Raw genomic sequence first — 24,942 nt, forward strand, 5'->3', positions numbered from 1 at the left:
ACCTGTCACTGCGGTCCACAAGGTGTTACATTGTAGTGCACCTGTCAACTGCGGTCCACAAGGTGTTACGTTGCAGTGAACCTGTCACTGCGGTCCACAAGGTGTTAGGTTGTAGTTAGTGCACCTGTCACTGCGGTCCACAAGGTGTTAGGTTGTAGTGCACCTGTCACTGCGGTCCACGAGGTGTTAGGTTGTAGTGCACCTGTCACTGCGGTCCACAAGGTGTTAGGTTGTAGTTAGTGCACCTGTCACTGCGGTCCACAAGGTGTTAGGTTGTAGTGCACCTGTCACTGCGGTCCACAAGGTGTTAGGTTGTAGTGCACCTGTCACTGCAGTCCACAAGGTGTTACGTTGCAGTGAACCTGTCACTGCAGTCCACAAGGTGTTAGGTTGTAGTTAGTGCACCTGTCACTGCGGTCCACAAGGTGTTAGGTTGTAGTGCACCTGTCACTGCGGTCCACAAGGTGTTAGGTTGTAGTGCACCTGTCACTGCGGTCCACAAGGTGTTAGGTTGTAGTTAGTGCACCTGTCACTGCGGTCCACAAGGTGTTAGGTTGTAGTGCACCTGTCACTGCGGTCCACAAGGTGTTACGTTGTAGTTAGTGCACCTGTCACTGCGGTCCACAAGGTGTTACATAGTAGTGCACCTGTCACTGCGGTCCACAGGTGTTAGGTTGTAGTGCACCTGTCACTGCGGTCCACAAGGTGTTACGTTGTAGTTAGTGCACCTGTCACTGCGGTCCACAAGGTGTTAGGTTGTAGTGCACCTGTCACTGCGGTCCACAAGGTGTTAGGTTGTAGTGCACCTGTCACTGCGGTCCACAAGGTGTTAGGTTGTAGTGCACCTGTCACTGCGGTCCACAAGGTGTTACGTTGCAGTGAACCTGTCACTGCAGTCCACAAGGTGTTAGGTTGTAGTGCACCTGTCACTGCGGTCCACAAGGTGTTACGTTGTAGTTAGTGCACCTGTCACTGCGGTCCACAAGGTGTTACGTTGTAGTGCACCTGTCACTGCGGTCCACAAGGTGTTACGTTGCAGTGAACCTGTCACTGCGGTCCACAAGGTGTTACGTTGCAGTGAACCTGTCACTGCGGTCCACAAGGTGTTAGGTTGTAGTTAGTGCACCTGTCACTGCGGTCCACAAGGTGTTACGTTGCAGTGAACCTGTCACTGCGGTCCACAAGGTGTTAGGTTGTAGTTAGTGCACCTGTCACTGCAGTCCACAAGGTGTTACGTTGTAGTGCACCTGTCACTGCGGTCCACAAGGTGTTACGTTGCAGTGAACCTGTCACTGCGGTCCACAAGGTGTTAGGTTGTAGTTAGTGCACCTGTCACTGCAGTCCACAAGGTGTTACATTGAAGTGCACCTGTCACTGCGGTCCACAAGGTGTTACGTTGTAGTGCACCTGTCACTGCGGTCCACAAGGTGTTAGGTTGTAGTGCACCTGTCACTGCGGTCCACAAGGTGTTAGGTTGTAGTTAGTGCACCTGTCACTGCGGTCCACAAGGTGTTAGGTTGTAGTTAGTGCACCTGTCACTGCGGTCCACAAGGTGTTACGTTGTGGTGCACCTGTCACCTCGGTCCACAGGTGTTAGGTTGTAGTTAGTGCACCTGTCACTGCAGTCCACAAGGTGTTAGGTTGTAGTTAGTGCACCTGTCACTGTGGTCCACAAGGTGTTCGGTTGTAGTTAGTGCACCTGTCACTGCGGTCCACAAGGTGTTACGTTGTAGTGCACCTGTCACTGCGGTCCACAAGGTGTTACGTTGCAGTGCACCTGTCACTGCGGTCCACAAGGTGTTAGGTTGTAGTGCACCTGTCACTGCAGTCCACAAGGTGTTACGTTGTAGTGCACCTGTCACTGCGGTCCACAAGGTGTTACGTTGCAGTGCTGTGAAGCCTTCAGAGGCCTAGACTCACAACAAGATACTTAGTTTATGTACGGCCTTAGGAAACAGGCTAATTATGCCAAAAAGGAGGAAATGATTTAAGCCACTCTACTTATTTCTAGACTAACATCTTCCTCTGTGGCCTGAGCCTTCCAGTAACCCCAAGTGAGGTGGATTGGATAGTTTATATTTGAGTTCCTGCAAGAACGGTGTGCTGAACTTGAAATGTAGTCTGAGAAGCCCACAGTTCTAAGTGAGGAGCACACTATTGTTCATCAGGAACTCAGCATCTCATGTTCTCTTCTTCTTGAACTTTAAAAACCAGTACAGTTCAGCTCCCGCCTTTGAGGCTAGCATTAGCCCTGTCTGAAGTGATTCTCACCCGTGTTTTTGCCAGCAGCCTACTGGAGAAGGATTATCTCAGCGTAGCTATAGTGGGGGCACACAGGCATCTGAGTTGTACAGCGCAAATATTTGAAGATAGTGCTAACAGCTGTTTGAGATGACTGCAGTATAGTCAGCCTTGCTGAGACTTGGCAGGAAAAGATGTGGGAAGCCCACATGCTCCATGTATGCTTTCAAACCAAATATTTGGAAGTATTTAAAATGTTATGTCTCTGCTTATATGGTACCTTCTGTGGTTATTTTTCTTACACTGTTTGTGTTGGTATTTTTAAGATTTCCAATTGGTTGTAAAGGTGCCTCTGAGACTGTTGATTTGCCATTGTTAGACTGCACTGTTTGGATCCTGACAAGATGGCTTCTACCTCAGTGGCTGCTCCGCAGTGTGTGGGGGGGCTCGTGGTGAGAATCAGTACTGGAGACAGCGTCTGGTAGTCTTTCAGCTAAGTGACTGTGGCATTGGAGAGCTCTGGAAACAGTGAAGTGGTAAAGCCTCGTTCTGTGTTCCAGGAAACTCATTCTTCGAGACGCAGGCTCTCCCCACAAAGGGTCAGTGGTCCTAGAATAGATTTATCTGTGTGAGCCGTGGGGCAGTTATGCAGCGTTTATGAAGTATGTGTCGTGAACTGAGCCAGTGCTGGTCTTCAGATATATAAACAGTACTGAAAATAGGATCTTTGACAACCTGTTTATAAAGAGTGTCTTCATGTGCTGTTTATAAACATCTGCTAGACATTGTCCCAGCATTGGAGAACACACTGGCAAATACTAAGCAGCTTTGCCTTCGTGAAACTTTAGTTTTGTAGGTGGAAACGGACAATACGTCAACAGAGAGTTGGGTGCCAGAATGGAGACACTTCTGAATTAGCCACATGCAGAATGCAGGATGCAGGGACAGAAGTTTCCTAGAATTAAATACCACTTGCAGGATGCAGAGAGCAGAGCACAGGGTGCCTTTTTCTGGGACACTCACAGCTCAGATACAGCACAGAGAGGCTGGGTGGGAAGGCCCATTCCTTGGAGTCCATGCCTTGTTTTTGTCAGACCAAGGACATTTACTTCAGTTGAGTGAGCCAATGGAATGGTTAATGCTTTAGGTACCAACCAAAATAAAGCTATATGAAAAAGCAACTGAAGAATCCACTTTAAAATAAATAATATTTTTCTTCTTAGGAAAGTAATGTAGATTCATAGGCTACACAAGAACCAGCCACGTAAAGGACCAGAAGACGTGAACCCCCCCCCCCCCCCCCCGAGAAGGCGAGCTCTGTTCACTCTCCACTACTCTCCCTGCATAATGTGAGCAGAGGGGAACTTCCCAGAGTGCAGTCACTCTGACCTCATCTCCTCCATGCGGCCCTTGAAGAACAGTGCTTTTCAGGGCCGAGGGCAGGCTCAAGTCACCTCCTAGCTTAGCTCCAGATTTGAGCCTCCAACTTGCCAAGATAAATTGTTTTTAAGAATAAGGCTCTCAAAATGCATTCCCTCTGGCAGAAAGGTCCCTAGGAGTGGGCTGTGGGGTGAGTCTCCCAGGCTCTTCATCTCTACCCTAAAAAGAGAAATTTTAAAAAGAAAGATGGAACCTTTGAAAAATTATAAACCTTTGGAAAAAATAGCTATTGCTATTCTCTTTAAACTTTTAACTAAGATTTTGTTTGGAGACTAAAAGGTTCTGCAGCCAAGACAAATTTGATGGCTGCTCTCTCACCCAGAAATACTAAAGATGATGAATCTTATGGAAGAATACTTGTACATTGAAAAACACTTTGTGAGGGTAAATAAAACCACTGAGTATACATATAAAAATAGAAGTATTTATATTTATCAGCTTTTTACAGCCTTTCTCATTTAAGCATGAGTATAATTAATTTTCTTGTGAAGTCTACATTCCTGAAATTGATGGAAAAAGGATTTCAAAAGTTTGTTTTTTTTTTTAAATACATACTGCCTGAGTGTGTGTATCTACACTGTTTTAATCCCTAGGCATCTGACTAAAATATTTATGCCCATGTTACACTAAAGAAAATAGAGCTATTTTCCTGTGGTTCTAGCTGTTTCTGCAGGTATTTTTATTTCATTTGCGTTTCACCAAAAGCAGAAAGTTAATGACTGGGTTTTTCTTGAGGTTTCACAGATTCGTTTCACTTCTTTCTGCCTCAGCATTAAAGTTCCTGCCTCCTGCAAATGCATTATAGTGGCTTAATCTGAAGGTCCCCTTCCTTAAGGTGTCATCTTCACCTGTGAATTCACCTTTCTTCTCTCCCCTCCCCCCCTACTCTTTCCTGTCTCCCTCTCCCTTTCTTAAGAATAGTATATTTGAACGAGTGAGATGATATAAGCTTAGTTCCAGAAAGGGTAGTTTTAAAATAATCTTGTCTTTCCTATTTTATTTCCCCCAACATCTCTGTTGATGGAGCAATCTGTTTTCCAGAGATCCCTGACTTAGTTCCCATTCCCTTCCCCATGTGTCCAAGTATCATGCAGTAAGAGGAGCACAGGGTTACCAGGCAGATTGGAGACAGACGGAAGCCCAGAAGATACAGTGTGTGTAACAGGCAGCCCAAGGAACATTAGCCAAGAGTTGCCATAGGAGCACAGGAGGTGATGTGCGACGGCCTTCTGTATATGTGTTGCTCTTATTAGTTAATGAATAAAGCTGCTTTTGCCTGTGGCAGAGCAGAATATAGCCAGGCTGGAAGAGATATAGAGAGAGTAGGTGGAGTCAGGGAGACACCATGCAGCTGCTGAAGGAGACAGACACCAGAGAAACTTACCTACCCCTTACCTGGTGGTGATACACAGATTAATAGAAATGGGCTAATTTCGGATAGAAGATTCGGTTAGAAATACCCTTCAGCTATTGTCCAAGCAGTGTTGTAATTAATATATTTTCTGTATGATTATTCGGCTCTGGGCGGACCAGGAACGACTGAGCAGTCTCTACTGCAGGATGGTTCTAGAGACTTTGAAGGAAATGTAGAAAAGGGTAGAATATAAAAAAAAAGGCTCAGGCTATTCAGTGTTTAATTGTTGAATCATTTCAACAGTTACTTCGATGAATGGTTTTGCGGATAAAGTGGAGTCTTGCCCAGTTTGAGAGGAGAGTGACAGTAATAGCAGACCCTACGTAAAGAGTAACAGCTGCGTGAAGAACTTTCGGAGACTCTTCGCCTCTTCAGCCTGCCCTTCTTACCTCTTCCCTGTCTTCCTTCTCTTCCTGGGCCTTGTGTCAGGTCAGAGGAGATGTGAGAACACTGATTTCCTAAAGACCGCATATCTGAGTCATAAAGTAATAAGACCCGTGTGTGCGGTTTGTCTAACGCTTCACTAAGAGAAGGTGCTGGTGTCGGTCAGATAGGAATGTTAGCTCTGCTGGATGTATGAGGACACGTAAGAGATCAGAGAGCTGAGATTACGGGGCGGGGGGAATGTACACAGTGGTCGCCAACAGAGGGAAAGAGTGTCCGTGTGGATTTATACACACCACACACATGCAGGTACCCACAGAGGCCAGAGGGCATCTGATCTGGAACTGCAGTTGATGGTGCTCGTGAATGCTGCTCACTGAACACAGTTCTCTCAAGAGCAGTAAAATACTCTGAATCACCGAGCCATCTCTTAACACCTAAACTTCTTTTATGTTTTTGAGGCAGGGTCTCACTGTGTAGCCCTAGCTGGCCTGGAACTCACTATGTAACCAGGGTAGCCTCCAACACACAGGTATCCTCCTGCCTCAGCCTCCCAAATGCTGGGATTAAAGATGTATACTGCAACACCCAATAGTAAATTTTAGTTTTAAAATTTATCGTGTGTGTGTGTGTGTGTGTGTGTGTGTGTGTGTGTGTGTGTGTGTGTGTGTTTTTTCCAGGACAGGGTTTTTCTGTGTAACAGCCCTGGCTGTCCTGGAACTTGAAGAGCAGACTGGCTTTGAACTCACAGAGATCCACCTGCCTCTGCTTCCTGAGTACTGGGATTAAAGGTGTGCACTTCGTCCACCTGGTATAAATATATATATGTACACATACTTATGTTATTATAGGAGGTAATTTTATCAGTGGCTAAGCAATAGTTTAGTTTGACATAGGTTTCATGTGGGCAGGTAAGAGTATACTAAGAGAGAATTTTCACTCAAGAACTGGGGATGGGCGGTGAGGAGACAGCTTTCTCCTGGCCCTTAGATGTTAGCACTCTTGGTTCCCATTGGCCCTTGCTGGCTCCCTGCGCTCCCCCAGCTCTGACAGTCACACTCCCCTTCTTCCTACCCTCCCACCTCCCCTCCCTTTCCTGTTCTGCTCAGAGTTTAGAGCACTATCATGCACACCATTTTCTGTGATCCAGGCAGAAACTCATGTCTGTGCAACTGTGTGGGAAGGGACTGAAGCCCAGAGACGCGTGACTGACGTGAGGTCCAGCCCAGACTCCACTTGACAGCCAGGGTGACACTGTCCCGTTCTGACTGAAGCTCTCATCTGTCTCAAATCTATATGCACTGTGCTGTTTAAAGTGTTTCCCAGCCATATTAGGAGTGATGAAAGTGTGCCCTATTGTGTGTTGGGGTCTGTGAGAGGAGTCTTAGAAACATGCACACATATTTCGCTTTAGGGAGCTTAGTTGTTATTACTTTTGAAATAACTGAGAGCCGTACTGTAGCATATGCAGGCTGTCATATTTCTCTTTTCTGCTGTGTCTTATGTATAAAGAGCTAGAGGACCTTGATGCAGGTGTTAGTGAGGTGGTTTGGCAGGTGACGTGCCTGCTGTGCAGACATGAGGACCAGATTTCTGCTTTCAGCACCATCCGAAGAGCCAGGTAGGTGTGACAGCCACCTGGAGTCTCATGCCCCAGGTGAAGACAGGGTCTCTGCATCAAGCTGCCTCACTAGACTAGCCAAATAAGTGAGTTAGAGATTGAATGAGATGCTGCGTCAGGAAATAAAATAGAGAGTAATAAAGGAAAACATCCAGGATCAAACGCTGGCCTCTGCACACAGATGTGCATACAAATAGACACACAGCACACATGCATGTACATTACACATGTGTACACACACCGAAAAAGGAAAAGAAACTGTAATGGCCTAAGACCTCATTATAGATGCAGAGGCAAAACAATTACTCAGTGCTTGCTTTATTTTTCATTGTGGGTCTCTTCTCTAGCTCTGTGTCTTTAATTCACTGCCAGTAGATAGGAATTGGGAAGGTAAGGGGATACAATTCTGATTATTTGTGGTACAATAGATAAGTATTGGGAAAGTAAGGAGATACAGTTCTGATTATTTGTGGTACTTTGTTAGGCCTTAGAGACTAAGAAGATGGGGGGAAAATGAAATTATTGGCCATCCATGGTGGTATATACATATTGCTAGCTCAGTATTCAGAAGTTCACAGGTTAAAGACTAGTCTGGATTACATAGTAAGACCCTCTCAAATAAATAAATAAATAAATAAAATAAAGAGTTGTTATGCTCATTACTTTTGAAAGCTAAGAGATGAAACTGTCATTAAGAATAGAGAACCAGTTATAAAGAACTGTCTGAATACCATTTACAGTTGTCTGAAGCTTTATAATGAGTAAACTGGCACACTGTGCCGCAGTGAGCAGAAGAATCTAGACTCTCTAGAGATGATAAATCCTTAAGTGGAGCTGTTTCCACAAAGGTGAAACAGGGTGTCTCCATCAGCACCCTCTGGCACCAGCCGTTCTGCAGGTGGTTGTGGCTGCTATCTCATGGCAACAGTTTGCTTACCGCTTTCAAGGTTTGGAGTACCTTGGCCTCCCCCTTGATAGCAAAGGAATGCTTGGGGAACAGCGGTTGCTATTGCACCAGCCTCCCAACTCTTCCTCTCCTCTTTGTCCCCCACAGAGCGACTCTCACCAGTTCCGAGTCATGGCAGCTGTCCTTCGCCATTGTTTACTAATCGTAGGTCCAACTGAAGACAAAACGGAAGAGCTGCACAGGTGGGTACCTTTCGTTCTTGCCATCTCTGTGTCTAGTTAGAAGCTATTATGAGCACAAGAAAGTGAAAATACTGTGTTGAATCAGGTAGGCCAGAGCTACGCCTTACTGTGAAATTTGTGTCCTGTTCTCTTTGCCTGCATTGGACGCCTGCGTAAGACTTTGGTGTTTGTTGTATTCAACCATAAACCCCAGAACAATAGCATCAAAATCATGGAACAGCTTCTGTCTTTCCTTGTGCTAAGTGCTTTATGGAGGTTTGCTCCCAGGCTGGGAGTTACTAGTGGTAGAGTACTTGTCCACCATGTATGAGGCCCTCAGACAAAAGAAAAGCTAACTTAGTTTTTTCCCTTTTCTTTTGTTATTTTAAATTAAGGATTTTTTTTATTGCAATCTTTTCTCATTTTACATAGCTATCCCCATTCCCACTCCCTCCCCTCCTCCTGCTTCCTCCATCTTCCATCCACCCTACTTCCCTATCCACTCCTCAGACTTTCCATGTGGAGTCTTCACGGCAAGACCAAGGCCCTTTCCCCTGTATCTGGGCTGAACAAGGCATCTCTCCAAAAAGAATGCTCTCCTAGATGCCAGTTCAAGCACTAGGGAAAATCCTGGTCCCATTGCCAGAGGCCCCACAGACTGTTCAAGCCTCACAACTGTCCCCCGCATTCAGTGGGCCTAATTTGGTCCTATGCAGGTTCCCCTGCTATCAGTCCAGAGTCAGTGAGCTCTCAGTAGCTCAGGTCAGCTGTTTCTGTGGGTATCGCCATCATGGTCTTGACCCCTTTGCTCATATTATCGCTCCTCCCTGTCTTGGGCTGGTCTCTGGTAGCTCAGCCCAGTGCCTCGCTGTAGATCTCTGTATCTGCTTCCATCAGTTGCTGGTTGAAGATTTTATGATGACAATTAAGGTAGTCATCAGTCTGATTACAGAGGAAGGCCAATTTAGCCATCCTCTGCACTACTGCTTAGAGTCTTTAGCTGAGGTCATCCTTGTGGATTCCAGGGATTTTCCCTAGAGCCATGTTTCTCAATAGCCCTTTAATGGCTCCCTCAATCAAGATATCTTTCCTTTCTCTCCCTCACTGTCCTTCCTGCTTTTTGAGCATCTTATTCCCTCATGTTCTCCTCCTTCCTTCCCTTCTCCCCTTCCACCCTTCCTTCTCTACCTCTCATAATTTTCTCAGGAGGTCTTGTCTGTTTCCCCTTCCCAGGGGGATCCACCTATGTCTCTCCTAGGGTTAAACTCATTACCTAGTTTCTCTGGGATCATGGACTATATAGGCTGGTTATCCTTTGCTGATATCCGTGACTGAGTACAATACCATGTTTGTCTCTCTGAGTCTGGTTACCTCACTCAGGATGATTTTTTTCTAGTTCCATCCATTTGCCTGCAAATTTCAAGATGTCATTGACTTTTACCACTCAGTAGTCCTCCTTTGTGTAAATGTACAACATTTTCTTTATCCATTCTTCAAATGAGGGACATCTAGGTTGTTTCCAGGTTCTGGCTATTATAGATAATTCTGCTAGGAACATAGTTGAACAAATGCTTTTGTAGTATGATTGGCATCTCTTGGATATATTCCCAAGAGTGGTATTGCTGGGTCCTGAGGTAGGTTGACTCCCAGTTTTCTTATTTTAGTTATCATACCAACCTTTTGAGGTAGCTTTTTTTTTTTATTTTCAAAGGATAAGAAAACTGAGGTCTCCATTTCTTTACTATACTTAACTAATATTTTCACTATGTCATTTTAAGGGTATTTAACAAAGAATATTTTTACAGTAATAATTTAAATAAAAAACTACAAAGTAAGAATATACTCATAATGTCTTCTATTAGGATATATTTGATAAGGTTGGGCAAGGTTGGCTCAGTAGAAATGCTTCCCATGTGAGTATGCGGATCCCAGTTTGAACCCCCAGTGCTCCTGGGTTAGCTAGCCTGGTGGGTGCAGCAGGAAAACAGGTCCAGTATCAGAACACGGTGGAAGGCAGGGACCAAGTCGACCTGGGTTGTTTTCTGACCTCCCGTATGGGCAGCCACATTCACACACACACAACAGTATGCACATGTACCACACATACCCAGTGAAGTTTTATACACATACGTATGTGGGTATGTGTGTTGCACTTCTATAAAAACAGCAGTCCAGAGATGAGGACTGTGTGCTGTAAGACCCTCACTCCAAAAACCAAAAAATGTGCAAATATTTCCTTACCATGCATCAAACATTCCTTTAATTTTCCAGAGACAGTTCCCACATATCTGCATATCCTAAATGACCATATTAAGTGTTTTTACCCTTTCTGATTTTTTTCCATAATTAAGCAACACTAACAGTTCCACATCAAAATTCAAAGTTTTGTTTCTTTTTGAAATGAGTTACCCCAGGCTGAGGAGCACGTGGGCTGTAAGAGAAGGAAGTCTCGTGGCCACTGCTGTGCTGGTACAGATGGCTCGGCCAGGGGTCTCTGAGGAAAGGGTTTCTGATCTTAGCGCAGTGCTGGTCTTTGGGAAGAGAGACACTGCAGAGGTTATTCAGATTTTGAAATGAAATCAGACTCGGCCTTTTACAGTCTTTTCCTCTCTCTGCAGTTGCTTTGATAAAATGCATCAGCTGCACTGTGCACAGAGAGATGCACCCCAGAGCCACAGTCAGGATCCCCAGGCTTTCTCAGAAGCCTTCCTGGGAGATTGTGGCTGCTGCTGACTTTGCAGTACCCTAGTATGGCCTTGCATGCCCTTTTAATCAGAAGAAAGAGATTAGTATCAGTTTGGACAGTGGTGGTTCCAGGCTAATCCACTTACGTGCCAAGAGCTGCCCCAGGGTCAGGAGCTCTCCCTTGAGGTGTTGACTGCACCTCTGCAGTGTCCTGGACCCAGCTCTGTAAGCCTGCACAGGTGCCAGGCGCAGGCCAGGTATTTAAGATGAAACTTAAAAGGCATCTTTTAAATAGTATTTTTATTGATTTGTTGAGAATTTCATACAATATAATTCGATCATATTCACTTCCATCCCTGTTCTATTTCATTCTTGAAGTTATTTCCAAGGTTTTTTTTTACTCCTTTTTTCAGTGCTTTTGTTTCCGTCTGTTGTTGTTTTAGGGAACTCTGTAGAGATGGGTGACCCTGGATAGGGTAATATGTGGGTGTCTGTGAGGCCTCCTGGCCCAAGCTCGGTGAGTCCTAACAGCAGCTACATCCACTGTCTCTTCTGTTACTCTACCAAGCGTGTTGATTTGTGGTGGAAGACTCGGTCCTAAAGTTTATAGATTGTTCCCTGAGCTTTTAATATCTCACTCAGAAACTCATTTTTGTGTTATCCTTTGATCATATAAAGATATTTGTTTTCTGATACTCTAAATTTTTTTCCTGAAGCCAGAAATTCCATTCATATTAGATGATAAAGATGATAAAAACAAAGAGGCTGGCAAATTTCTGGTCAATTTCTCTCTAAGTCGGCATCATTGTTTCCATCAGAGAGGGGAAGCCCGTGTGGCCTGGTACACAAGTTAGTGCCCATGGCTGCACAGCCTGAGCTGTTTCCACGCTCAGGTCTAGTAGTGGTCCGCTCTCCTGTTGTTTATTCCTAGCAGCTGGAGTAGTGGTCGTTAGTATCAGCCACCTGTGTGCTGAACAATGCCCTGCTTCTATTTTGTCTCTACCGTTTGATTGAAAGTATTTTAGCGCTCCTTATCACAATTAATAAGCTTACCCATTAATACTTAGACCCTCCCAAACTTGGACATTTCTGATTTATTGTGGATAGGAAATAGACAAGGATGGCCTCCAAGCTGCTAGGGAGGGCGAGACCCAGACATGGGGTAGATTGTTTGAGGCGCTCAGTTCTTCCACATGCTGAGCTCAGCGTGTGCTTATCCATGTCTTCTCCATGCTGAAGGCCCCAGCGTGTGCTTAGCCATGTCTTCTCCATGCTGAGGGCCCCAGCGTGTGCTTATCCATGTCTTCTCCATGCTGAGGGCCCCAGCGTGTGCTTATCCATGTCTTCTCCATGCTGAGGGCCCCAGCGTGTGCTTAGCCATGTCTTCTCCATGCTGAGGGCCTCAGCGTATGCTTAGCCATGTCTTTGATGCGTCTTGAGTGAATTTTGTGTGTGTAAAATCCTCTTCTTTTGTTTGTATGTTGGATATCCAGCTTTGGCCATCATTTATTGAAATAGCCTTCCTTTCCGTGTGTGTGTGTGTGTGTGTGTGTGTAAGAGAGAGAGAGAATATTTCTGAATTCTTTATTTCCCATTGGTCCAAGTATCTTTAGGCCAGTTGTATACCTCTGTGCTTAAAATAGAATATTGTTTTCAAATCAGGAAGTTTGATCCTCCAGGGTTGTTCAGGCTGTTCAGTCTCTTGACATTCCATATGTGTTTAAAGATGAGTTTTTCTATTTCTATAAAAATATCATTGAGGTATTGGTAGGAATTATCTTGAATTTCTATTCAACTCCTAACAATATTGTTTCCTAATTATCATATATTTCACTCTCTAAATGTTTGGAAATAAGATGACTTTATTTCCATTTATATTCACTTGCTAGTGAGCACTTAAGCCATGTGTTAAGTACTAATTTGAGCTTTACGGTTCAAAAAATGATGAAAACATATCGTCCATTCTCTGCAGCTCACCCGTTAGTAAATTAACGAGTAAATGAGCCGTCCCCTCCCCCATGAGCACCGTCATGAGCGTACAGACAACGTTTGCTTTGGAGAAGTCAGAAAGGCAGGCCTTTGCTGTTCTAGTTAACGCTCTTGGCTCCTTTAAGCTCACTCTCTGTGAAGAAGTTCTTCAGGTCCCGCTGAGTGCCGTGGTGGAACCAACACTAAATGGGAGTCAAAATTAAAAGACAGTTCAAGGAGAGAATAGAAAGAGACCACAAGGTAGTTCTGAGTAGCTTTCAGTGACTGAGTCTACTCTCAGTCGCTGAAGGACCAGCTCCCTGTGGTCTGAAGGGAGGTCTCCTCACAGGTCTGCCCTCTGCCTGTTGTTGCCCTCCTCCCACCTCTAGTCAGGCGACCTCCACAGCCCGGGGGAAGTTAGGGACTAACAGACTGTGCACAGAGTCGTTCTTCAAAAGCATGTCTGTGGACAAGTTCTCACGGCCCTCTCAGTCATAAGACTCAAGAACTCTTCGTTGGGTTATGATGCCCACACCTAGGACCTGCAGCCCCATCTGGGCTCCCTCTTTCTTCTCTATACATGAGTCTACCAAACCTTAACAACCTGCATGAGGTCCCACACAGCCATGGGAGTGCATACCATGCGTTTACTTAGAAGACGGCTTGGCCAAATGGGGGAGGCGGGTAAGATTGTGCAGTCCCGAAAGCCTTCACACTGTTTCTTGGCATAGCCATAGAAGCCTTGGATTGTCCCAGCCCTCCTACAAGACTTGAGGGAAAACGCTGTGCTGACTGTCACACAGACTCTGCGATGAGCCGGGCAGTGTGTTCCCACCGTGGCAGTGTGCCAGTTACATCGTTGTCTTCTGAATGAAAACTGTCTCTCATTGTGTGATAGTGGATAAATCCATGGAATTAGATCTGAGGCAGTGGCCTCACTCTTCGGGGAGCAGTCTGCTTTTGACAGGATCCCTCTTCCTATTGTCAAGCAAAACATTTTCATGGCACTGATCCACTCTTCCCCAGCCTCTGAAAGCCTCCCCTTTCTACAAACCAGATGGCTCTGTGTTCAAAATAGTCTGCCCCTCTTCTTCCCTCGACACACTCTGCTTATTTGGGCCTTTGCGTTTTCGCCGTCTGGAAATGCTGGAATGCTTTTTACCCAGGTATTCGAGGGCTTGGCTCCTTCTCACCGTGTAGCACTTAATCCAAATGTAACTTGCTCAATTCGGCCTTCTCCAGCCTCCTAATTTAGACTAGTGCACACACAAATACATCGTATCCCTATTTTATCATCTGCTTCATTTTTTTCGTGGCATTCATTACTAACTAACCTAATGTTGTTCCTTTATTTTCTTGCACATTTATTATTTCCCTCCAGAAGTACTAAGCTTAAAAAAAAAAAAGATCAGGCTAGAGAGATGGTTCAGCAGTTAAAAGCACATACTGCTCTTACAGAGGACCTATGTCAGGCAGCTCACAACTGTAACTAAGTCAACTCCAAGGGATTCAAGGCTCTCTTCTGGCCATGAGTACACCTACACACGTGTACATATCCACATATAGACACAACAGACCTACACAAATGAAGTATTTCCTTTTAAAAGGGGATAAAAGAACTTACCTTCTTATTCCCTACTATATCCCTGACACCTAGACAAGTACACATACGTGCATACGAACACACACACACCTATGTATGTAGTATGTACAGTGAACATTAACTGAACAGAAGGGTAGTTGGGTAGACGACGATCTTGCCACCCTCCTAACAGTGATGGAAGCTCAGGCAGGAACTCCTCAAGCCCTCCGGTTGGCAGCACCAATAGATCTCTTGCAGTCTCTGTCTTTTTTCCTGCCAGTCTGTGCTGCGGGAGCTGCTTCTGCTTCTTCAGCCAATAGACTTTAAGATACCAGCCCACTTGGGCGTGGTCTGGTTTGCTTTTAAAAACAGCGGCAGCTGTGTGCTTTGCGGCTCTTGCTTCCCTCCGTGGCTCCGCTTCCAGCTCCTAGACTCCTTTCCTGAGGAGGGCTGTTGTCTGGGACAGTGATCTGTAAGTTTTTCCCCTTTAAATAAATAACCATTCTACTAATCATAATTCCAAACTGGTGCGGGATTGTTTGTGACTTACACCTTCAAGTCTCAGACATTTAAGCGGCTGTTTTTACACATTTTGCTTTTGCCTCCTAAGACCTTACTTATCCTGGCGTTATCTCTCCTTCTAGGTCTTCGGTCTCCTTGAGGGTATTAAGTCTACAAAATGAGAATATGCTCAGAACTGTCTCATTTGTAGGAGGAAACAAATCTGTATCAAAACTTTTTTCACTGGGCTGGAAGGTGACTCAGTGGTTAGGAGCACTTACTGCTCGTGCTCACTAAAGATGCCCAGCTGTCTTCTAGTTTGCAGTCATCATCTGTAGCTGTGGCTCCGGGAGTTCTGGTGCCCCCTTCTGGCCTCTGGGGGTACCTACAATCACACATACATACGTATCCCTGTGCACTGCTCGCCCGCCCCCCCTCTGTGTCACACACACACAATAAGATGTAATATTTTTTTAAGTTTTATCCCTCAGAGCTGTTATCACATTTGTTTCTGTCATTTTACAGGGTTTTTTTTTGTGGGGTTTTTTTTGTTTTTTTGTTTTTTTTTTTTTTTTTTTGGTTTTTTGAGACAGGGTTTCTCTGTGGTTTTGGAGCCTGTCCTGGAACTAGCTCTTGTAGACCAGGCTGGTCTTGAACTCACAGAGATCGCCTGCCTCTGCCTCCCAAGTGCTGGGATTAAAGGCGTGCGCCACCACCGCCCGGCCTTTTACAGTTTTTTGATTGTGTCCTGTGCCATTGGTCTCCAGAGGTTTTGATCATCTCTAGGCCTAGTAGGAAAACTTTTTTCTTTTATTCTTTTCTCATACATTGCATCTGACTGCAGTTTCCCCTCTATCCACTCCTCCCAGACCCTCTCCCACCTCTTCTCTCCCCCAGATCAACTCCTCCTCTGTTTCCCTTTTAAAAGGCAGGGTGGGGGCAGGTTTCGCACGGATATCCACTGAACATGCCTAACAAGATATAAGGCCAGACACAGACCCTCATACCATGGCTGGATGTAGCAACCCAGTAGGAGGAAAAGGGTCCCAAGTGCAGGCAAAAGAGTCAGTGACACCCCCACTCCCATTGCTCAGAGTCTCACAAGAAGTAGGAAAACTTTTTGGAGCACACCCTCAAGTGTGTTTAGTTACATGTGAATTATCTTTATATACAGCTGTTTTATGTGTGATATATCATGAAATATATATAGAAATAAACAGTAAAGGTGATAATAAATTAATTTTTGAAAATAAAATTTTAAATTCACCTCTCACAAGTTTATTGTATTCTCCATTAGTAGCCTCTTCTGTGTATTTTACACAGTTGGCTTCAGATGTGCTGCTACTTGAGTTGGCCTTATCATTAGCTCATTCCTCAGGGTATATGGTATGGGTCAGGCAAAACTGGTCAGTAGTACAATGTGGAATTCCCATCTTTACATTTTTAACTTTCATATTTATGTCATTGATTGGACAAGTCCCCAGCTGACAGTCCTGCCTCAGCCCCTGACACCATGCCTGCTTTCACTTACGTGTGCTTAGATGGGGAGTGTGTATCCTCTTCACACCGGGGATAAAGCAAGCACCCCAGAGCCAACTCTCTGGCCCAAGTTTCAGATGTTTTTAAACAAATTTTTGGTGGGTACATTCTGGTAATGAGGCAGAAGTGTCAGGAGTTCAAGGTCACTGTCAGCTACTCAGTGAACTTATGGCCACTCTGGTGTGGGGACTCACTCTCAAAGTTTACACAGTGAATTCGTATCCTGGGTCACATGAGATCCAGTCTCAGAAACTTGAGTCCATGCTGCAGCCAGTTGAATTGTCCTGACTTTCCTTATGGTTCAGCAAAAGCATAGATTCTGCCATTTTCTTGTCAGAAAGAAAGTAAAATGTGCTACCATTTTAAGTAATGTCTTAAATTTAGGTTTCCTCTGCAGGAGTCACTGAAAACGGTTCGCCTGTTTTGTAAGAATTTGCTCAACTTAAAACTTATGAAGCAAGGCTGACAATTTTGCTCAGGGATAGTGCTTTTAACAGATGTGAGGCCCCAGAGAGCAGCCCTCTCCTCCCACAGAAACGTGGAAAAGCAGTCTATAGCCACCTAAGCATATGCCGATTGCAAGTGCGTGACCAAGGAAAAGGGGTCACGGTTGGTCTTCTCATATCCCAGAATCTGTATTCTTCCCTCTGCTTCACTGAAGCTTGTGTGGGGAGTGGCACCTATGCCTGAAGTCTGGGCACGAGTGTCAGTACATTGGTCAGAGAGCAAAGCGGAAGTAGGTAAAAATTGTGTTTTCTTTCTGCGCCCCAGTGGATCATTTTGTGTACCTCTCTGCAGCTGCATGTGCCCTACCCTGCTTTATAGAATATTGCTTTGAACTTAATGTTTCTGTGGGCTTCACCTGTTCATTTTTGATTACACAAATGAATTAACAGGCAGTCATCAGAATTGCACCTCTGCTACTTTGCCTAGACAACTCTAGCTCAGTGTCACCAGCAAACGTGTGACCATAAAGAGAAGCAGAAAACTCAGTCTGAGTGCTGTCGTCTTTCTCCCCCGCGTCACCACAGAAAGCCCCTAACAGTGAGGAACAAGGTATTATGAAACTCCAATAATCAAATTTCGGTAGCATTTACATGAAAATAGACATGTAGACCACTGAAACAGCATAGAGAGCCTAGAAGTAAACCTGCATACTACAAATGTGTAGTCAGCTGTGTTGACACATGCCTGTAAAGAATGCACGTTCTCCAAGAAATGGTGTTAAGAAAACTGGGCTTCTGTATGTAAAATAATGAAGTTAAATTGTGACTTCACATTATACACACATACCAAAGGAACTAAGAAAGTATTAAAGCCTTTAATATAAAGTCTAAAACAGTAAAACTTAGAATACATAAGGTAAGCAAACTTGTAGGGCTTGGTCTTAGCAGTAATTCGTGGGTCTGACACCGGAACAGACAAGCGAGGCAAGGATAGTTAGGTGGGAATTCCTCAGCCTGCAAAGCTGCCGTGCACAGGAAACTGCCCAGGTGAAATCACACCTGTGCGATGGGAAGCTATTCATCGCTGCCCTGCCTCTTCGGTAGGGAGTAAGCAGCTAAAACACCTATAGGGAATGCGTTTCTTTGTTGTGCTTTGGGTGGCAGTGTCTTGCTTTGTAGCTCAGGCTAGTCTTGAACTCACTATGTAGACTAAACTCCTTCAGTTGGTAATCCCCTGCTTTAGCCTCCTGTGTGCTAGGATTACAGGCATGCATTACCAGCACAGGACTCTTGATTGCCAAGGAAAAAGAGAGAGAGAGAGGGAAAGGGGAGTAAGGGGGAAGAGAGTGGAGGGAGGGAAGGCAGGCAGGTAGGCTGGCACGAGGGTAAGACAGAGGATCTGAGTGGACATTCCTTCAAGAAGACATGCATCTAAAAGCATGTTTAGCATTACTAATTTCCTGGAAGATGCAAATCAAAATCTTAAGATTCCTCTCACATCTGTTATAGTGGCTGCTTAAAGACCACCACAGAACTAGGGTGTGGGGAGCAGCAGTGTGAGTTAACGTAGCCATTGTGGGAAGCAGTGTGATAGTTCTTCTAAAAATTGAAAAGAGAAGTGGCATTGGCTCCAGCAACCACACTGATGGATAGAGATCCAGAAGAAATAAAAACCATTGTCTCAAAGAGATACCTGTCCCCTCGTGTTCATCATTGTTCACGATGTCAGGGACATGAAGACTGCCTAAATGCCTGTCAACAGATAAGACGGATAAAGAACATAGAGGGAGAAGGGAAGGATAGAGACAGACAGGAGGTGGACATAGGGCCACAGCCTGAAAGTCTAACAGTAGATACGTGGATAAGATGTGAGAAGTGCATATGTGTGATGAAAAGGAGATCCTGTCAGCAGGTACAGAAGACACTAATAAATTAAGCGAACCAGACGCAAAAGGACAAACACTGCCTGATCCCCTTTAGTAAGGAATCTAAAACAGAAACTCATAGGGCCAGAAAGTATGGTAGTGGGCCAGGGGCAGGGTGTGGGAGTGGTATCAGTCAAAAACCTACAGTTTGTGGTTGTGACTTCTGGTGTTGCTGTCCACAGGGTCTGTGGTTAGCAGGACTGTAGCATATATGTAACATATGTAGCATATATGTAAAAAGGGTAGAATCTTTTTTTGGGGGGGGGGTTGTTTTGTTTTGTTTGAGACAGGGTTCCTCTTTGTAGCTTTGGAGCCTGTCCTGGAACTAACTCTATAGACCAGGCTGGCCTCGAACTCAGAGATCCACCTGCCTCTGCCTCCTGGGATTAAAGGCCTGTGCCACCACCACCTGGCAGAAGGGTTGATCTTAAGCTTAAGTGCTCTTACCTCAAAAGAAACAAAACTTAACCCCCCTCCACTTTTTTTTTTTAACTAAAGAGAGCGGGAGAATCTTTTGAAGATCTTGAGGTTTGTTTTTGTCTTTCTTTCCAAGCTTGAAAATGCACGTGTAAACCTCATATATAAAGAAACTTGATTTGTTCATACGATTTGTTACTTGCTCTTGATGACTGCGAACTGTTAGCTTGCTTCTCGCTTTCATGTGGCGTTCTGTTGAGTTCAGCAATTGTTGGAAGACGAGGTTTGGGATTGTCTTTCCCTTCCCACAGCTGCAAGCCTTTAATCAAGGCTCCAAGTTGCTGTAAGTAAGCCTTGCTTCTGAATCTGCATATCAGGAGGGGGCTGGGAGGACGTCAGGGCACAGTGATTAATGGTCTCTAGGAACTGAAAAGGAGAGTAATGGACACAGCCTTCCTACCCCCTGGAGGAGGAATGCAAACACCATTGTGTAAATGTGTGCACCGGCACTGACTTCCTGGTCGCTGGGGAATCTCATGCACTCTTCTCCCACAAATAAAACTGTCAGAGGAGTGACAGGGCTCAAAGGCTGACCCCTCGCTTACACAGAGTAGCTGGACACAGCGAGCCAGAGAATTAATTTCGTAGCTGTTTGAGAACCAAGTTGTTCAGTGAGAAATGAGAAAATGGGAACTTTTCTTGAAAAGCCTTAAACATCAAATATTTGTTAATTCCAGCTCTACATTTGGCTTCTTAAATCTGCGAATTCCTGGAAACTCCTCCTTTAAGTGAATCTAAAGGAGAAGCATCCCTTTGTGATGGAGTGACCATCTCAAACTCTTCCGGCTGGCCTGTGATAGATTTAGAGTCACTGCTGATGGTTTCCAGAGCTGGCTTCTTGTGTTGGGGGACGTTAGGGTTTCAGAATGGCTTGTACTGTTTTAGAAAGTGATTCTTAGGTAAAGTTCTTCTCCTCTCCAGTGACTGTGGTTTTTAATAACAGTTTCCAAATGCTTAAGTGAGCAGCAAGTCATTGTAAACTACAAATAAGGAGTTGTGAATGTGTGTGGAAGAGTGTTGACAAACAGCAGAGCAGACCGCGCCAGGAGCAGCAGCTCCGGTGAGGACGGCCGAGCTTACACTGGACCGGAGGCCATCTGGTCATGAAAGGGTTCTCATATCACTTTCATTCCCACTTATTTTCTGCTTTGTCTAATTTGTAGTGGATTTTTACTAATTATTTTTATAGTATAAAAAGAATGAAATAGTAATTCATGGATAAATAAAACCATACTTCAATGTAAAAGAAAGGAAAAGCTCTATTTGCCTTGTCTTAGTTTTCAGTGTCGCTATCAATTACATTTTAAATGGCTATGATCTAAATTAAGACGGCATCAGCTGGATTAAGCCTTGCCTGTGGTTTCCGAGTGGTTAGACTTGTAAACTGTATTTGCAAGAGTTTATTTTTAGTCAGGATGTGGTTATTTTTAGACTCCCTCTGTGTCACTAGGAAATGCAATGCCTGTCTTTCCATTGCTGTTTATCAGGAAGTCCTGGGGTGCAGGCTGTTAAGATCCAGTTCCATATGAGCACTGGCTCTCCTGGTAGACAAAAATAGGAAGTAGTACAGGGAAGAAAATCTGTACGCCGAAAACATGCCTAATTCTGAATTTCTACTCTCATTTTAACCTCTGGTATTCTTGTTAACAACAGAATAGTTTTTAGGAAATGCCAAAAACACAAGGTTTGGGTTCCCCCTGCTGGTGTGTATCTCAGGTTTGTGTATAATCCTTGGGAAAGACCAGCCTGGCTGGACTTGAGACTAGAACAGCAGTGTTAATGGTGTTGCATCTGACGAGCAGCTCACAGGCATTGCTTCTCAGGTTATTATGTTGTGATTTAAGGGATAATAAACACCAGTGAATCCACAAAAGGAGTTCAAGCCCCTGAAGAAAATTGAGAGCCAGCATTGTCATAGTGAACTAAAGCGCTGGCATTCCAGCTGGCTAATTCCTGTTTTAGCGTGTCAGAAAGGGACGTGTCATTCTGTGATTGCGTCTGTCCATTTAACATGGCTTCTCGTTCATTTGTAGGGTGTGTGTGTTTGAGACGGTTCTTCATTTTCTCTGAGTAAATGCCAAGTAATATTAATGGCTCATTTTGAAAAAGAAAAATTTTAATTGACTCCTAAAAGTCACCTTCAAACTTTGCATTATGTTTGCATTTTAAAAGCCCATTCAGTCATACTAAAATATTGTATTTTCAAATTGCTTTTCAGCAATGCCGTCAACCTTTTAAGCAATGTTCCAGTCTCTTGTTTGGATGTTCTCATTTGTCCATTAACCCACCAAGAAACAGCCCAAGAGGCCACGACTCCAGATGAACTGCCCAGTGATAAAACAGCGGAGAAAGACACAGCTCTGACAAACAATGCCATGGTATACAATGGCATGAATATGGAGGCCATTCATGTCTTACTCAGTTTTATGGAGAAGAGAATTGACAAGGTAAGGCTGCTAGCGTGAGTCCTTGGAAGGGACATCTCAAGACCGGTGTGCCCTGCCCAGAGACGACCACACAGCTTGCGCTCACAACTAAGCTTGTTCTTTGTACTTGGCATGCTATATAGCTGTACTTTTAAAAAACATTTTATCATAATAACGATAAATTTCTAGAAATAAGTGAATTTATTTATGCTGAAAATTGTATTTTTACACCAAATTTATAGCTAGTATCTGAAAGCAAAGGAAAAACGAGTAACTTCCCTGCATAGCTACTTTGTAAATGTTAGAAGAACTAATTCATTCCAAAATGGCATCTTCAGAAGTGTCTTGTTCTCAGTTTCTCTCTCTGTCACTCAGCGTTCTCTGGTAAATGTTAAAGGCAGCAGTGTGGCTTGGATGTATCTCACAATCCTTGGCTTCATCGAAGCGCTTAACTAAGCCGGTGGAAACCCTAGAACGCGTAGGGAAAACCAGAAAAGACAAAACTAGAAAGTAAAATGGAGACAACTTATGGAAACACTATTTAAAGTAACTTTAAACATTGTTTGTAAACTTAGATATCATAAGATATGTCCTCCTCTTCCCTTCTTCCCCTCAAAAAAAAAAAAAAACAAATGTCTTCATATTCTCAGGTTACGGAGGAGAGCCATCCTTTAGGAACTGGACTAATACGGCATGCATGGTTTTCTTTGTAGGGAAGCAGCTATAGAGAGGGTCTAACTCCAGTTCTCAGCTTATTAACAGAGTGTTCCCGAGCCCATCGGAACATCCGAAAATTTCTCAAAGATCAGGTAACTGCTTACATCTTAAATGTAAAACTTTGTTTATATGTTGTTAACGTAGAACTAATGAATTCTAACCAGAATAAACGGTCTTGTGTACATTGTTACTCTTTCCCATTGACCCGGCACATGCTCACTGAGGTCTGCTGTGTGCTGCTGTGAAGTATTCAGTACCATGAGTCCTTTACCTTTGCAGGGCATGGTCAGTGTTGTAGAGAAGGGGAGGGGAGAGCTGAGGTATGGGAGTGCTCCCGAAGGGTGACAGTGAGCAGGAAGTTGGAGAACTGAGAAGTGTCCCAGAATGTTGAGAGTTCTCAGCTGCGAAGCCTCAGTATGCTGCGGGACGTGCGGCAGCCAGTGTTCCTGGACAAAAGGCAGAAAGGAAAGACGGTCAGTGCAGCAGAGTCCACAGGGCGATGACAAGCTTGCATAGCACTTTGGATTCTCTCTAAGTAAGATGAGAAAACACTGGAATCTTTTCAGAGGATTTGGTAGGACCGCATCTGTGTTGAAAATACTTGAGCTGCTGTGTGTAAGAGTATGGTGGAGCATGAGTGGATGCCGCCCTATGGCATAGTTAGACCCCTGGAGATGGCTGGCGAAGGCTCGGAGGTAACGCCACTATCGGATGTTGTCCTTTAGTGTAGCCCAAGTCAGTGCATCGTTTCCCATCCTCCATTCCCATTGATAAATCAGTCAGGATCACTTTGATACGTGGTGAACATGAAGTAGACACCTTACTGTGTATCTACCCCGGAGTAGTGCTGATGGAAGACCTCAGAAAGCAGGAACTCGTGTTCCTCTAAGCAGATAAATAATAAAAGCATGGTCACTGTTTCAGCCAGATAAGTTAATCAGCCCTATGTGGTTACCGGTTTGACTGCTTTAAAGAATTGTACCTTGGCCAGAAGAACCTGGTGGAGAATAGTAAATGAAAATGTTTCATGGGGCTGTCTCTCCATGTCTAGGGGTCCAGTGCCCTCTTCTCCCTCCACTGGCACTGCATGCGCATCTCGCACAGACGTGCATTCAGGTAAAATACCCATACACAGAAGCATAAATGCTTTCTTAAAAGACTTCATTTTCTGTGTTCTTGTTAATATAAAAGCAGAGTCAAGGTTCAAGTAAACTGGCTGTGTTTATTTTTTCTGATATGGACGTCCTATTTCTATATCTGGAAACCTATTTGTAAGCCACATGCTGTGTAGATGCACAAGAGTATAAGACCTTTGTCTCCTTGGGAAACGCCGCACTGTGGGTGAGGTGTTGAGACAGGGCAGGTAAAAAGAGAGCTGTTTGTTAGCCTGTGACGATACTGCAGGGGGAGGATGTGTCTCATTATGGGGATCCCAGGTTGAGAGATCACATTCCTAGGGAGATGCAGGACACCACTGGATACTTTAGTTACACTTCTTGTTGCTGGGACAAAGGTCCTGGACAGAAGCCACTCAAGGGGAAAGAGTCTGTTCTGGCTCCTGGTCCATCGTGGTAAGGAAGGCAGGGAAGCTACAGCAGCTCCTGGTTGTGACATAAGGAACACGAAGCTGTTTGTTCCTATCTCAGCAAACCTGACTCAAAACAATAACAGGTGTCCAGGGTGTTGGCCCAGTGGGTAAGAACACTTGCTTCATAACCACGAGGACCTGAGTTCAAATCCTCATTGCCCACGTAATATGGTTGGGCATAGCCATGTGTTAACTGTAACCTCGGGCACTGCAGGGGACAGTGACAGGAGGACTGGTGAGGATGACTGGTTCGTTATTAGCGTAGGGCAAGGCACAATGAAAGACCCTGCCTTGAGGGAATAAGGCAGAGAGAAAAATAAGGCACAGAGATGTCCCCTGGCCTCCGTGTATATGTCTGTGTGCATGTGCACACACAATAGCAAACAAGCAAAAAAAAAATACAAAGTTTCAGAAACTCAAGGTAAATTCCTTCTATCTGTAAAATCAAATGACCTTCCACTCCACGAAAGAGCTGGGAGTGGGAAGACACTGGAAGTCTGGCGTCTCAGCACCCTGTGGTTCCTGCAGTTTTGCTGACCATCGCCCAGATGACGAACACACGCGTGGCTTTCCTGAGCAGGTGTGACGTGTTGCTAGTGACCTTTGCTTCTTGGGTCCCTACTGTAGCTCCACCTCAGCAGCCCTACCATGCATCATCCCACCAGGCACTCATTGCAAGGGCTCTGAGCCTGCAGACTTCTGCTTGCCTTTCTTTGAAATTGTGGTTGACACCATCGTGATCTCATGAGTCTTAAATTCTGCACACCTGCAGAACCAGCCCCGTGGAGAGGCAGAAAAGTCTGCTCTGATATGAACCCAGCTTCTGCCTGGTTGAGCCATGACTGCAGCCAGAGAGCTTC

General features: G+C 44.7%; 1 protein-coding gene across 7 annotated transcripts in view; it reads left to right on the top strand.

Annotated features, from left to right (window-relative positions):
- Ric8b (RIC8 guanine nucleotide exchange factor B) overlaps positions 1-24,942 on the top strand; it is a 99,870-nt gene that overhangs the window by 33,789 nt on the left and 41,139 nt on the right. For 5 of the 7 annotated variants that reach the window (XR_012908659.1, XM_075954734.1, XM_075954738.1 and 2 more), the window contains exons 4-6: positions 8,155-8,249; positions 21,570-21,798; positions 22,491-22,586. Coding sequence is in view for 6 of the 7 variants with exons in the window: in XM_075954734.1 (XP_075810849.1) it covers positions 8,155-8,249; positions 21,570-21,798; positions 22,491-22,586 (420 nt within the window). In the remaining variant the exon portion in view is untranslated. The remainder of the gene's footprint in view (positions 1-8,154; positions 8,250-21,569; positions 21,799-22,490; positions 22,587-24,942) is intronic. The other 2 variants (XM_075954736.1, XM_075954739.1) reach the window with 1 other exon arrangement.

Source organism: Microtus pennsylvanicus, chromosome 20 (assembly GCF_037038515.1).
Source record: "Microtus pennsylvanicus isolate mMicPen1 chromosome 20, mMicPen1.hap1, whole genome shotgun sequence".
NCBI classification, from domain to species: Eukaryota; Metazoa; Chordata; class Mammalia; order Rodentia; family Cricetidae; genus Microtus; species Microtus pennsylvanicus.